At 45.1% G+C, this 13,513-nt stretch overlaps 1 protein-coding gene across 1 annotated transcript in view; it reads left to right on the top strand.

The window, feature by feature from the left end:
- smtnb (smoothelin b) overlaps positions 1–13,513 on the top strand; it is a 48,627-nt gene that overhangs the window by 19,812 nt on the left and 15,302 nt on the right. The window contains exons 6-10 of the mRNA XM_039620680.1: positions 463–536; positions 5,656–5,752; positions 9,954–10,618; positions 11,708–11,759; positions 12,469–13,068. Of these exons, the coding sequence (XP_039476614.1) occupies positions 463–536; positions 5,656–5,752; positions 9,954–10,618; positions 11,708–11,759; positions 12,469–13,068 (1,488 nt within the window). The remainder of the gene's footprint in view (positions 1–462; positions 537–5,655; positions 5,753–9,953; positions 10,619–11,707; positions 11,760–12,468; positions 13,069–13,513) is intronic.

Genomic DNA, 13,513 nt, shown 5'->3' on the forward strand with positions numbered 1-13,513 from the left:
CTTGAACATCAATAGAGACATCCAGGCACCATGTGCACATCCAGAAGAGGGTGCTAGAATTAAAGGTAAAGAAATGAACTTACCTGTTCTTTGTGGAACGTGAAAGTAAAAGTAAGTTGGCCTTATCATTGTCTTGGCCATAAAGTATGTTCACGTGTGAGCGCTCAGTGGCATAGTTACTAGGGCAGATCCACCTACAATGCTGGGTCAGATAGGGGATTCCTGTCATGCCTAAGTGCTATCTGGCCCGTGTGAACTGCACGTAGGAGGCTGTATGTGCAGGGTGATACACGCACACAAAAAGTGACCCATTTTCACTTTAACTTGTGTCTCCCTGTGTTTCCTCTTCTTTTAAAATCACACATGACCAGAATGTTAACATGAGATGAGATTATAATAAGGTATCTACTTTGCTCTAAATATTCCTGTACTGCATTTCTATTGTGTGCCCATGTTTTTTAGTGGGCGTGGAGAGGGGGAAGACTTCTGGCTTGGAGCCTGAGGGTGTGCAGTCCCAGAGCAGCATGGGAACTGGGGTGAGTACTGCAGAGTTACTGGAGTGGGAAGTCACAGCGCTGTGCTGGTGCAGTCCTGACATCTCACTTATATCTGACGGGTAAACCGTCTGGTGTCAGCTTCCGTTTACAAAAATCATCTAAGCACGGGGCCGTTTGCGGGTGCCGCGTTCTGTTGCATGGCAGCAGTGACCACCGAGGTTTCTCTGCTGCCGCAGTGAAGAATGCACGAAGCAACAAAAACAACAACAAAGAGCGAGACTTGAGTCACTTACCGGAGCGGGAATATAGCTGCACACAAAACAAAAAAGCACATGCCTGAGCCGCCACAGAGGGAGGAATGTGTTTGTGACATATTCCTATTCAGGTTCGACCAAACCGAGGAGAAAGATAAAATGCGCTTCGAGTTTGGTGTGAGGGCGGAAAATTGTTTTTGACAGGGAGAGTCTCCCAGCTGCTGTCATTTCACACAAATGTAACTGAAAAGCCTGTCTCATTTTTGAAGAAAAAAAAAAGTTTTAAAGTATGGATTTCTTAAGATTTATGTTACATCTGTCGGATTGGGCCTTTTCTCAGAGGTCCCTCACAGCTGGCTCGCCCTCTTGTGGCTGAGCAGCGGAGCCTTACAGGAGGAGACGTTAGGTTATCTGCTGTCGGTGATAAAAGCTCTGTTTTCAGTGGATAGGATTTCTATAGGGAAAATTCCTTTTGTATGCAGCCACTGCTCTTAAGACTAAGTCCCTGAGTGATGAAACCACCTCCCATATCTGTGCTTTTAAAGAGGGGAAAAATACAATCACTCACCTTATCAGAGTTCTGGTGTTTCATTTGAAAGCACTTGTTTTTCCCACCACAGAGATACAAAGGGGGAGAAATGAAAGGCTTTTAGTATCAGTCCCATTGTCTGCTGGAACCTGTGCTTTGCTTGCATTCCTGTGCGTGTGTGTGTGGGTGTGTGTGTGTGTGTGTGTTCTCCTCAGCTAGGAAGTGATGATGGCATGTTGGCGTAACAGGATGCCCTATCACTCAAGCCTATTTTACCTCACTTCCTTCAAGACAGCTGAACAGTACGTTGGTGAAATTGTGAGGATGGACGAGGAGGGGGAGTGGGAATATGGGGAGGTCGGGGGTTGAATTCGGAAGGACGGACAGACAGACGGCCCACCAGCTGTGCCCCAGCAGTCTTAAAAGTCTGCACTGAAATGGGGATGTGGGCCAAAAAAAACATCAGCCAGCAGCAGCAGCAGGGCTCCTTCCAGTGACATCACAGCGTCGGATCTCTTTGAGCCTCTTACAATTGTCCCGTTGAAGATGGTGGTCTTAGATAGGCCTGAAAAGCAGCACGCAGGCGCAAGCGGCATGCAGTAGTAACCACGTGGAAACTTTAATTATATGTATATAGCAGAAAAAAATGTCAGTTCACAGAAAGGGTCGTTTTTATAATTGCAAAACATAAAGGCAGAAAATATTTAAATTGTGTTTTTCGTTTTTTTTGAAGAGCACAACTCCCCAAAAAAGAAGTCAAAACAAGGGCAGAGTGTGTCAGAAGTTAATGTGTCAACCAGGCAACCCATTAACCTGTAAAAGTGTCTGTGAGTGTGAGTGTGGTGGGGGTCAGATCCCTCTGGAGACAGAATGGGAGGGAGGGGAAGTCAAGGGAGTGGCTTCTTGGTATTATACGTGTGTGTGTGTGTGTGTGGTGTTTGTGGTGGTGTAAATGTTTGTGCGTGGGTGTGTATGATGTGGCTGCGGGAGCAGAGCGTCAGAATAGCGGACGTCCTGACTCCAAGAGGGTTACTGCTGATAGAGAGGGAGAGAGAGAAAGAGAGAGAGGCAGTCAGTCGCGTGAAGAGAAGGTAAATGTCACTCTGATTTTATCGCAGGCTAAACACGCCTCTCATTTTCTTAACCTTTGTTTTTTTTTGTTTTTTTTTTCCTTGACCTGAAAAGGCATGTAAATATCTTTCCTCGTCAGTCTGTGCTCATTTCTGTCTGAGCAGAGAATGGGATGTGCCTGCCTCTCTGTTTACATTTCAGGTATGTGTACTTAATGGTTTATTGCTCACTTAAATCACTCGGTGCGCATTTTAGCCAACAGGTAGACTAACTACAGCTGAAACTTTTCACGTTTTGGATGAAGATCCATTCAAATAGTCAAAGTGTTGTTTAACAAGTTTAAAAGAAACTGTAATATTTAATGCTGGATTTTAAAATGGATTTATTAAACTAAACTTTGAAAGTTTGCAGGTTCGCTTACTATCTAGGCGTGTTGGGGGAAGAGTTCAGATGGGCTGCTTGTTGGTTTGTTGTTTAATCATAAAATTGCTACAATAAGGAACCTTAGTTGTCAAAAACAAGCCCCAGTATGTGCAATAGAGAGGGTTTAGCAGACTTCTTAGAGATGAATTGTGAAAGCGTCCTGTAGGAGGAAAAGTCTAAAAAAGACCAGAAGGAAAGCTTAGACTGGCATGTGCTGATCTGCAGTAAGTAAAAATGGGAATGAGACTCTGGTCTGACGACTTCTGCGGGTTTCCTCACTCCAGACTGAGTGTATATGTGATGCAGAGATGATTCCTGCTTCATTCCAGATATTGTATTTCATTTGTTGGAGGTTAGCCGAGCGTGTGGTTCCTCAGGCTGCCGTAATGGAAAGTGAGCCGCCAGGTTCCTTCTTCTTTTCTTCTTCTTCCACGTAGTGGCATGGAAGACCCTCAAATGGGTCTGACCTCACCAGTGGAGTGATGGATTTAACTTCCACGGAAAACTGGAAGTTAAACCCCGTCATTTAATCCAACTATGGATTAAAACCCGGCGTGTTAATCCATAGTTGAGCTCACTTGTGTGAGCTGGTTGGTAAAAGAGGTGCTTGTGTCTCATTCTGAGCTCTCATTGTTGTTTTTTTGTGGAGTTGAGGGTTCAGAGGAGTCCAGATGGCCCACGCCTTGCTGTGGTCACGGGAGAGGACAGTTGTTTTTGTGTTTACGAGGTTGAGATTTTGCAATTATAGTCTGACACAAACAGGCGCTTGAGGCCGTATGGGACGATTGGCTGGAGCGACAGGGTGTCGGTGTTGGTTCCCCTCTGTCAGGTCCCAGCCATCAGGGCCAGAGTGAAGCCGCTAATGACAGCATGGCGGCTGGCAGCAGGTCCTGCGCTCTGGTCTCGATCTCTATTTCCACTTTATCTTCCCTTTTTTTTTCACTCAGCCTCGCTGTCTGTGAGAAATATGTTCCCTGTGGTTTAGTGGGAGTTTTAAATGACGGCTGTCTGTCTGAGTCCCGGTAGGAGCAGCAGAGGGTGAGCACGTGAGGGAAGACTTGTTCTCTTTAATTGTGTTTGTTGCTCGAACACAATTATCTCCCCCTGCGACTCTTTGATTGGGTGACTGCACTCAGGATGCGAGCGTCCTCTCGCCTCAGCGCACTGTAGTGCCTTCATTACAGGAGACTGTTTGTGCCCTCCAAAACCATCAGACACTTTAATTACTCATTATAGGAGCATTCTGCTACGTTTCTGTGTCCACTGTGGCTTGCCGCAGTGTATCGGTGACATTTATTGTTGTCTAGAAAAGCTGAGAAAACCTTTTTTTCGAGCCCCTGAGTCTGTGCTCTGCTTTTAGCTCTATATGGAAACGTGGAAAAAGTGACATCAGGGCACCTGCTATGTAGATTTACACTGTTATAATATCACATTTAGGATTTCAACTCCCCTTTTGGCTTATTTTAGCTACAAAATGTAATCATGTGTCCCAACCTGAGCTGTGCAATTTCCACATTCACCTCTTGCCTGCGTCTCATCACATTTTCTCCTCTGCTATCAAGCCAGCATCTCCTGTGATCTGCTCAAGGAGTGGAAGGTCACAGTCAAGTGAGCATAAAGCTGTCGGGTTTCTTTCTTGCCTCTTGCTTGTGTTTGACTTGGAGCAGGCTTTGTGGTTGTTCCTCTGTCTGCACTGATCACACACTGCACTGATTAAATTCCATTTAAAACACCAAAGGTGTGATTTGTAGGATTTTCACTCTGCTTCTGCTGTTAACAACCAGGCCAGGCTTTTGTCTTGAATAACATAGTTTACACATGGGGAACTGATTGCGGAGCAATTGTGCGGTTGGGTGTGTGCACTTTCTTTCCGTGCTTGAGAGATAGTGAATGTGTTTAAGAAGCATTTGGCAGTAATAGTAGGCTGTAAATCTGGTTTAAGTATTATATTTTCATGTATTGTATGTTTTTTCAGGATCCACCCCAGCATTTGTTGCGCTATTCTTAACCCAGATGCCTCTTTTAAAGTGATTTTTGGGCTGTGATGTCATTCATCATTTCAAATGAGCTGCTGAGTGACGAGGAACACCTGAAGCTCCACACAAGAGATTTTTGCCCTTTAATAGAAAAGTTTAAGTCTCCAGAAGTTCGAGTTAAGAGTGTGTTTGTTGGTGATTTAAAGACTCTGTGTGTGTGTGTGTGTGTGTGCGTGCGTGCGTGCGTGCGTGCGTGCGTGCATGTGTGTGTGTGTGTGCTCAGAGAAGCCCTATTTGTGCAGCTGATTTTCCTGTGGAGTAGCTCAAGGTCAAGCGCCAGAGGCCCAACAGTAGTGTCGGCATCCACATCTTTCCCTCTCTGTTCTCTCTCTCCTGTTTCTTTTCCTCAATCCAAAATGCTGCCGCCTCATCCCCGTGACCTCCTGCATTGGAGCTCAGGGTTAAAGTGCTGGGGTAATCTAAAGATGGTCAAATCATGGCCCTAATATAGCAGTAAACCAGGTGGTGAATGCACATGTTTGCTTTTTAGCCACTCAGGCCGCCTCTCTCTCTTTCTCAGCCATACACAATCTAAAGTAAACATCCTTACTTTTCCAGCTGGCCAAGCTGTGTCGCTCATCCATGCTCCACGCCTCGAGCATTTGACCTCGACCTCAAACAAAAGACAGTTGTGATCACCAGCTAACCTCAGACCTACGATAGACGTGTAACCGATCTTTCACTCTGGTTTTGATCGGAAGAGTGGCTGGCTGCTGCTCTGAGCAATGGCTGAACACATTTTGCCTTTTGAGAATTTCAGCTCAGTTGAGTGCAGCTTTGCTTTTGCAGCTGAATTGAAGATCACTAAGCACATGTTATTCTTTTCTCTCTTTTTTTTTTTACAGGAGACCGAGAAGGAGAGCCGCAGTGAGCGTATCCGATCTCCAATCTGGGAGTTAAGCAGCCAGCAGACACAACAAAACAGAGAGCAACAGAGAATAGGTAAGAATGAATGTGAGTACTCTTCAAAAGAAGGGAAATTTTCACCGTTTCATGGTTTGTTTTTCATAAGAAGAAAAAAAAGCCGCACAACCTCACGCTTGCAGGATATTACTTCTGTCACACTTTGGGATCATTGCCATATAGAAGTTTGTATATACTGTAAACATGCCCTAAAGGTCAAGTTTGGCCAGGCAATATCAACACAAAACCAACACTGGTCACCTCTGTTCCACGTATGTGTGAATGCATACGCCTCTCTTGATGGCTTTTCCTCTGGAGCGCCTGTTAAAATAGTTGGCCAAAGGAGCCATTCTCTTCATGAGGTGGTCGTCGGGAGGTCATTTTAGTTCAGCCTCTTTAAGCTCCTTCATCTAACTTTATTAAGTGTTTGGAGTAACTCACAGCCACGACTTAATGACTTTTGCTACACATCCTTTACTTTTTCTTTTTTAAGTGTAAAGTAATTTCATTAGCCGCTCTGTTAGTCCAGCCATCAACCAAGTAATGCCAATTCATGCCTTTAGGAGGAAACAAGTGTGCTGCCTTTGCAGCAACACTTATAGAGCTAACATGAGCAGCTTGTAAAACGTATAAAGGTGATTGAAGTCTTGCTGCAAGCCTGTTTGTGTTTTGTCATTTTTACTTTTTTTTAATCCTAATAACCGCGTAAAAAATCCGCTTTGTATAAGTTAAGACCAAATTTAACTTTGGCCATTCTTAGCTGATTCCAGCACACACTTGGCTAACTGGAGCTTGGCCTGAGGCTCATAGTCATAATGTCATTCTGTGTGGCCTGGTCAGCCGTGGGCTTGGCTCTTGGTGTCCTTCACATGGATGAGGGGTTGGTGATGGGGTTCTGGGAAGCAACAGAGGGAAACCCAACAACCACACCTCTGCTAAATAAAGCTGATACCAGAACAGAACTGAAGCCTCCTTTACGTGGCCGAGAAACTCCCCGCTGTTCTGGATTTAGCTGTGCCTTACAATTTAAGTCAGGGTGAAGCAAGGGTCAATAAAAAAAGACCACCATAGAAATGTAAAGAAGAAAGGGAGCTTTTTTAAAGTGGATCAACAAAGACATGGGACTTTTGTGGTTGGCGTAACAGCGTAGGCAGGGTGGGCATGTGGTTCCTGAAGGTGTGGTTGTCTTAAACCCTAAGCATAAACGCATAATTCAGCCTTTCACACACAAAAGAAGAAGCTTATATTTACACGCTTACGTCAGTGACCATTTATCACTATACCGGTAAGGTTATGATTTCAAGAGTTTCTCAATGCTTAAAGTTCCCAGGGGAGAGCGAGTTCCTTTGAGCGTGTCTTGTGCAGTTTTAAAGCTTTGAGCTGAGTGTTTTGGACATCATGATTGAGGCGATGTGGGGCAGGGGTAGTTCAGAGAAAGTGATCCCCATACAGTAACTTATTAATGTAAAGGTTTTGCACAAAAAATATGCTGCTTTATGGTCCTTTTGACTCTATTTGGGTCATAATTTGCAAGACGAGCATCATTTGCTATTCAATAATACATACAAGCTAACAGCTGAGACCACAAACTCCTCAGGAGTGTGTGTACTGTATACAGTGTCTGTATACAGTACACACACAGTTTCACAGATTCTGTTTGCAAGCAGGTGAGTTCCTCACTGCTGATCATTAGAAAGAATGGACATGCTCACAGGCACAAGCGCCCAGGTGATTTTTCCAGCTTTTATGTACAGTATCTGATTAGTCCATTCATTTCAGGGGTGCATCTCATCTATTAGTATAAATACAAGTTCCCTGTCATTCGCTATAGTCTTTGGTCTGACCCACAAATCGCTGATTAACCGTAGTGTCACAGCACTAGTGCAAATATTGCTATAATACATGAAATCTCTGTTTGTTTGCCTGTGATCTCCTCTTTACACAATCACGAGCTGAGCAACCAAAATTGGCACACAGGTATATCTTAGGCCCCCTATATTAGATCTTATTATGTTGCCTGGCAACCACCTGCCAACGCGACTAAAAAAAATTAAAAAAAAGTAACAAATTATGAAAGCATCATCTCATTTTGCAACAATAACATCTGATTTATATCCACAAAGCTTTAATGATGCGTGATATGACCTCATCACAGTGCCTAGCAACCACCTAATAACACAGACCCCGCAGTACCGTAGCACAAGCATGTACTAGCTCTAAAAACAAGTTGCTTAATCCCACCACAGTTCGGATCATTGAAAGATTACATAGTGTTTATGTTTTTTTAACCTCTCTGTCAGTGTTGCTCTTCCATGTGGTTGCCACTGAAAAGTTTCAACAGCAACTACATGCACGGACAGACATTCATTGTTCCTGAGGATGAATCATTCAGACTCTAGTAATCCAGACTGTTTCTTTTCTTTTTCCTTTTTTTTCACCACGGTGAGGTTAAACTTGTAGATTTTGGTAAAATATCAAATCATATTGTATTACTGTATATTGTATGAGTTGTCAGATTGAATAAAAAATACTAATAATGAAAGGCCAGAGCTGCTGGCATGGCTCTAAAATCTACATTGGGGTTAAAATTATGGACATCTAATGTAACAACTTCTTTTAAAGTACTTTGTGGCTAACAGGGCTAACCGTTGCCTTCATCACCTTGCTACAGAAGCCTGTGCCCAGCCTGTTACACCAAATGTAAGGTTTGATTAAACCATGGAACTGCTCATGAGCAGCTGAAACAAACTCGTGTTGACCCCTTCACAGCGAGCACAAATACTGGGCAGGCTTCCTCTGGGGTCATTGCTTCACTGTCAAAGCAGTATAAAGAAAGCTCTTGGTTGTCCTTTGTTTGTGCTCCGTATATTGACTGGCAGAAGGCTGTAGCTTTTTGTTGCTATTTTGAAATATATATAAAAAAAATGCAAGCCTCTCATTATGCAGTAGCAGTGGGGATTTTCCCAGAAATGGCCACACAATAGATACGACAGCTTCCCAACGGCAACGACGTGAACAATAACGCGAGTTTGCTGGAGAGCAGCAGTGTGTGTGTGTGTGTGTGTGTGTGTGTGTGTGTGTGTGTGTGTGTGTGTGTGTGTGTGTGTGTGTGTGTGCTGGCTCTCACTTCAGTTATTACACTTATTAAAGACCAGTAACTGAGCTTTGGTTGAGTGCATCGCGAGTTACAGACAGTGTAGCGGACCATTATTGTCCTAATTGTGTGTCACGATCACGTTTTCTATTCAGGCTGTATTACATAAGCATTCGGTCTGTTTAATCAACAGCTTGCTGCCATTTTTATCTTCTCTCATATCTGAAACAATTCACAGGATTATTTTGGGAAATTGCTTTAAAACGGTAAACTAATATTAATAAACTTATTGTGCAGAATCTACAAAGCAGTAATGAGCCGATAAAGGTCAGCTATGCTTGGTGTAGCTGTGAATGCTCAGCTGCGATTACGACTGCTCGAAAGTTGAAAGAGACTGTCGGCTGCCTCCGGTTAGACTGGAGTCCCTCTTTGATTTGGTTAGTAAATGACAGACATGCATACTTGGTGAACTCCATTTGGTTGCCAAGCTGGTGCAAACTAAGGTCAGTCAGAAGTGTTTTTAGGGCTTGCTTTGTACATGTGCTGTAGGAAGTGGATACACATCTTGGTTTTCTCTGTTTTCCTTATCTGCGGTGTGTGTGCATAACCTCAGATATTCATATAGCAGCACGGTGGGGTGTTGGAGGTAGATACTTGTCGCAGGGGGGAGGATGCGGACATGGCTGTGATGTTTGGAGTGTGGTTTCCTGTTCGTCTCTCTTTTTAACCCACTCTCTCCCTGACCCCCTTTTTTTAATCGCGTCCCAGATATGACTGTGCCACATGCTCGCTTTCCACACTTGTGGAAAGCCTTCCTCCTGCTTGACGCACATTCACCGGTCTAGTTGCAAATCTCACTCAGGAACTTGAGGCCAGTCTGGAGGAAATGTCTACATCCCTTCATGTCTCCACATGCCTGCCCTGTGATCCTGAGTGTATTTTCTAGCCTGGCCTTTCTGGGGCCCCAGTGTTGTGGAAAGATTTCATTTAAGTCTCCAACATACCCATCTACTTCTTCCATTGCCCTCTAGTGTACTAGTAATATAAGAAGAATCTAGGTAACATGAAAATGTGTTTTTACAGCAAAGAAAACTTGAATGGTACAGAAAGTTACTTCACATATTTCATTTGTGTTTTCTATAACAGGTTCCAACTCAGGGATGGTGTTGGTTCTGGATCACCTGGCAAAGGATGATGGACCTCTGTTGATCCAGCCTCAGCGAGAAGCTGTGACCAAGGAGGCCGACCTGGTTATGTCTCACTGTCAGAGGTCAGACTCCTCCGATCTTAGCGCAGCCTCGATGCTTTCCAAGCCCAATCTGGATTCTGTGGCCTCAGAGAAAGGTCTGGGCTCAGCTTACAGAGCCCGGCTGGACTCCGGAGCCTCAGACAAGAGCCAGAGTTCCTCCCAGCGTGGTCGGCTGGACTCCGGGGCATCAGACAGAAGCATCAACTCCCAGTCCTGTGCCAGACAGAGACTGGGCTCAGATGTCTCGGATTCATGCGTCAGACCCCGTCTGGGCTCCGAGACTTCAGACAGCATCGGCCTGTTGTCAAGGAAGCGGACGGTCTCTGGCACATCTGATCAGAGTGCAAGCATGTCCTCAGAGGAGCGGGCGCCATCGGAGGAGGCGGAGGTAGCCAGGAGTGAATCGACTTGCAGCACAGATTCAGAAACTGACAGCAGAAGCCGAAGTTCAGCCGGTACCCAAGCTGAGTCTAACCAGGAGGAGCCTGATGGGGCGGTTTTATCTCGGAGAGATCCCGTGAATGGCCTGCTCAGCGGGAAAACTGACATCCAGAGGCAAAAGGTGGAGTGTGTGTGTGTGTGCGTTTGCATCTGTGTGTGCTTCAGGATTCAGTCATATTCCTGAATTAACAACCTAAATTAAGTAATCCATGGTCAAAGAAATTCCTTTGACTACGATGACCTGGATGACTGAGAACCTTCACAGACAAGTAATCCATGGTTTTGCACCTTTTTAAGCTACACTGCCTTGTACTCAAGCTGTCCTGGAGGCTAACATGAATGCTTTGTGGTGCATTTGTCAGCCGTCTGTATCTTTGAGCCCGCTGAACACCGAGTGACACACGCCATATGTTGTGACTGCGCCACTAGAGTGGGGTGCTGAGCTGCATAGCCAAACCGAAGCGCACAAACCGTCCGAGCGCTCCTTTTTCTTTCTTTCCACGTCATTATTCTTGACACGAAAGCCGACACTTCATTGTTCAGTGACACCCAGGTCACATCGGCATCCATAAACACTCCACTTCGAACTCCCGCTGGATGTTGTTTGACTTTTGTTACTTGGTTACACAAACAAACTGTGCACCTGACTTGTCTCTGTTTCACCTCAGCGGCGCCTCGGCCTCACCTGGTATCAGAGAGGAGTACACAGCGTTAAAGGCCAAAGATTCTGTCTCTTTTCACTTACAGAAAAAATATGGGCTGTTTTTTCTGCACTGACTCTGTTAAACTGTTAAAAGCAAGATTTTCCCATCTTCACATGGAGCGGGAGGGGGGCTACAGTGACCATGACGCCATCGTGTCGCTCCGCTTAATGTGTTTACTCAAGACTGGCCCCAAACTTTTTTTATTGTTCCCCGTGCTATACAAGTTGATCCTCAGGCTCCTCGCAGTAATGTAAACACTCTGGGATCCATCGTGGCCACCATGCCAAAAAAAGAACAGATGCTCACATCTTCATGCCGAGTACAATGTTACATAATGAAAACACCACCAGTCGATTCTGTATTTAGGACTGTGTAGATCAGGAGTCCCCGTAGCCGCCCATCTAGTCCTCATGAATGTCTATTTTTCGCTCTGCACGTTGACCTCTGCTCTCCTCTCCTTCCTGTACTAATTGTTCTGTCATGTTTTTGTTTTTTCCCGTGTTTAGATAACTGTGGGCAGCGACCTGTCCCGCTCTTATGGCAAAGCGAGGGATTCTGGTAAGAGCCCTGCTCTGATGTATAAATAGAAAGCCTGTCAATATCAAGCTAGATCATCTTTTTAAGATATTTATCAAGGAAAACTTTTAAACATTCGTCTTTACATTTTCTTGAATACATCTGGAGAAATTCTCATTAAAATCATTGCTAGACCAGTTCTGAGAATTATGTGGGGGCTGTTAGGTTGACCATATAGGAGGGGACGGCTGGGAAGGGAGCATTTTGTTAATGCACCATATCTTCAGCGCTCTCTCCTCCATCTCATGTCACCTCATGTCCTACAAGCTGTACTATAAATTTGTTTTCCTCTTAAGTGTCACATGTTGTTTTATCTTTGTTAGGATGACCCCAGTAAATATCATCTACTCTAATCCTTAGAATGTCCCAAACCATCAGCGTTGTACACATCACCTCTAAGTGGGAGAAACATTCCCTGAAAAGTCCAAAAATATAGGAACTATGAGGGGGTGAAGCACAAGTTAAGTCAAGGAAAACAAGGGGCTGGACCAAAGGCTAAAAATGAGGGAAGAAAAGAGGAATAGGATTTGTAGAAAGCTTTTGAGGTGAAGGAGGGGATTACAAGAGCAATAAGTTGTAACGGTGCTAAATTCAGCCTGGGCAGTGGAGGAGATCCTGGTTACTTATCTCTCCTGTACTGAGCTGTCTCTTTCTTTGATTTAAACTCCCCTCTTTCATTCTGTCTTCACAGCATCCGAGAAGAAAGCTGTTATATCGGGGCAGTTAAGTCGCACCACCTCTGTTCGTGATCGAATGCGCAAGTTTGCAGAACTTGAACAGAGTTCAAATGTCTCATCTTTAAAGAAAACTCCTTTGAGGAATGGTTCCTTCTCCAGCAGCACTGGCCATGCAAATGTCTCCAGAGCTACCGAGCTGTTTACACACTCAGCAGCATCCCTCAGCACATCTGGAGACAGGCCAGCACGGTCACGTGTGGGCTCCGCATCTGCATCCGTGAGTCAGGCCGCGCCTCAGCCAAGAGGCGTGGCTAACAAGTCTCTGTCTTCAGCTGACCAATCGCAGAGCTCCATGGGTGGGATGGGACATCCAGCTCAAAAAGATGCGCACGCCTCCGATAAGTCAAAGGAAGACGAGACCCCAGGGATAGCAGCTGGAGAAAAGGTCACCCAGGGAGAGGCAGACCCAGACATGAAGACCTTCCTCACCATTGAGATCAAGGATGGGCGCACCACCACTTCCTCCTCATCAACCACCAGTAGAGGCAACATTATACCCATCACCCACATGACCCCACGCATCACTCCTAATGCCCTGGTGGGGCAAAGGCAAGGTAGGAGCATCAACCTGGAGCTCACTAAGTCCTTAAATGGTCACCAGGAGCAGCGATGGTTGACATAGTGTTGTGTAGATATTTTACTCTGAGCTACTGCACACTAGTGATTTTGTTTGGACTCATTAAGGTTGCCAAGCTGCAGCCCACATTGTTTCTAATGGACTATATGTCTTTTCTTCCAAATGTCAGCATTAATATCAGCTGCTACGAGGAGTAATCAGATTGCAGGAATGAGGTCACAAGTGGGATAATGTCAGGGGGGGTTTTGTGCATCTGAAGAAGCAGAGCACATGGATGAGTGGGGATAGATGTTAGAGCTGAGTGTATAAACGGCACGGTCGCACTGAATGGTATTTGTTAGAGCGTGGGCATGTCGGGAGTACGGAGCTGTGGGGTCAACAGAAGAGAACAAACTTGGACAAGAGAAACAGCTACTGGTTGT

Source organism: Oreochromis aureus, linkage group 12 (genome assembly GCF_013358895.1).
Source record: "Oreochromis aureus strain Israel breed Guangdong linkage group 12, ZZ_aureus, whole genome shotgun sequence".
Classification (NCBI taxonomy): Eukaryota; Metazoa; Chordata; class Actinopteri; order Cichliformes; family Cichlidae; genus Oreochromis; species Oreochromis aureus.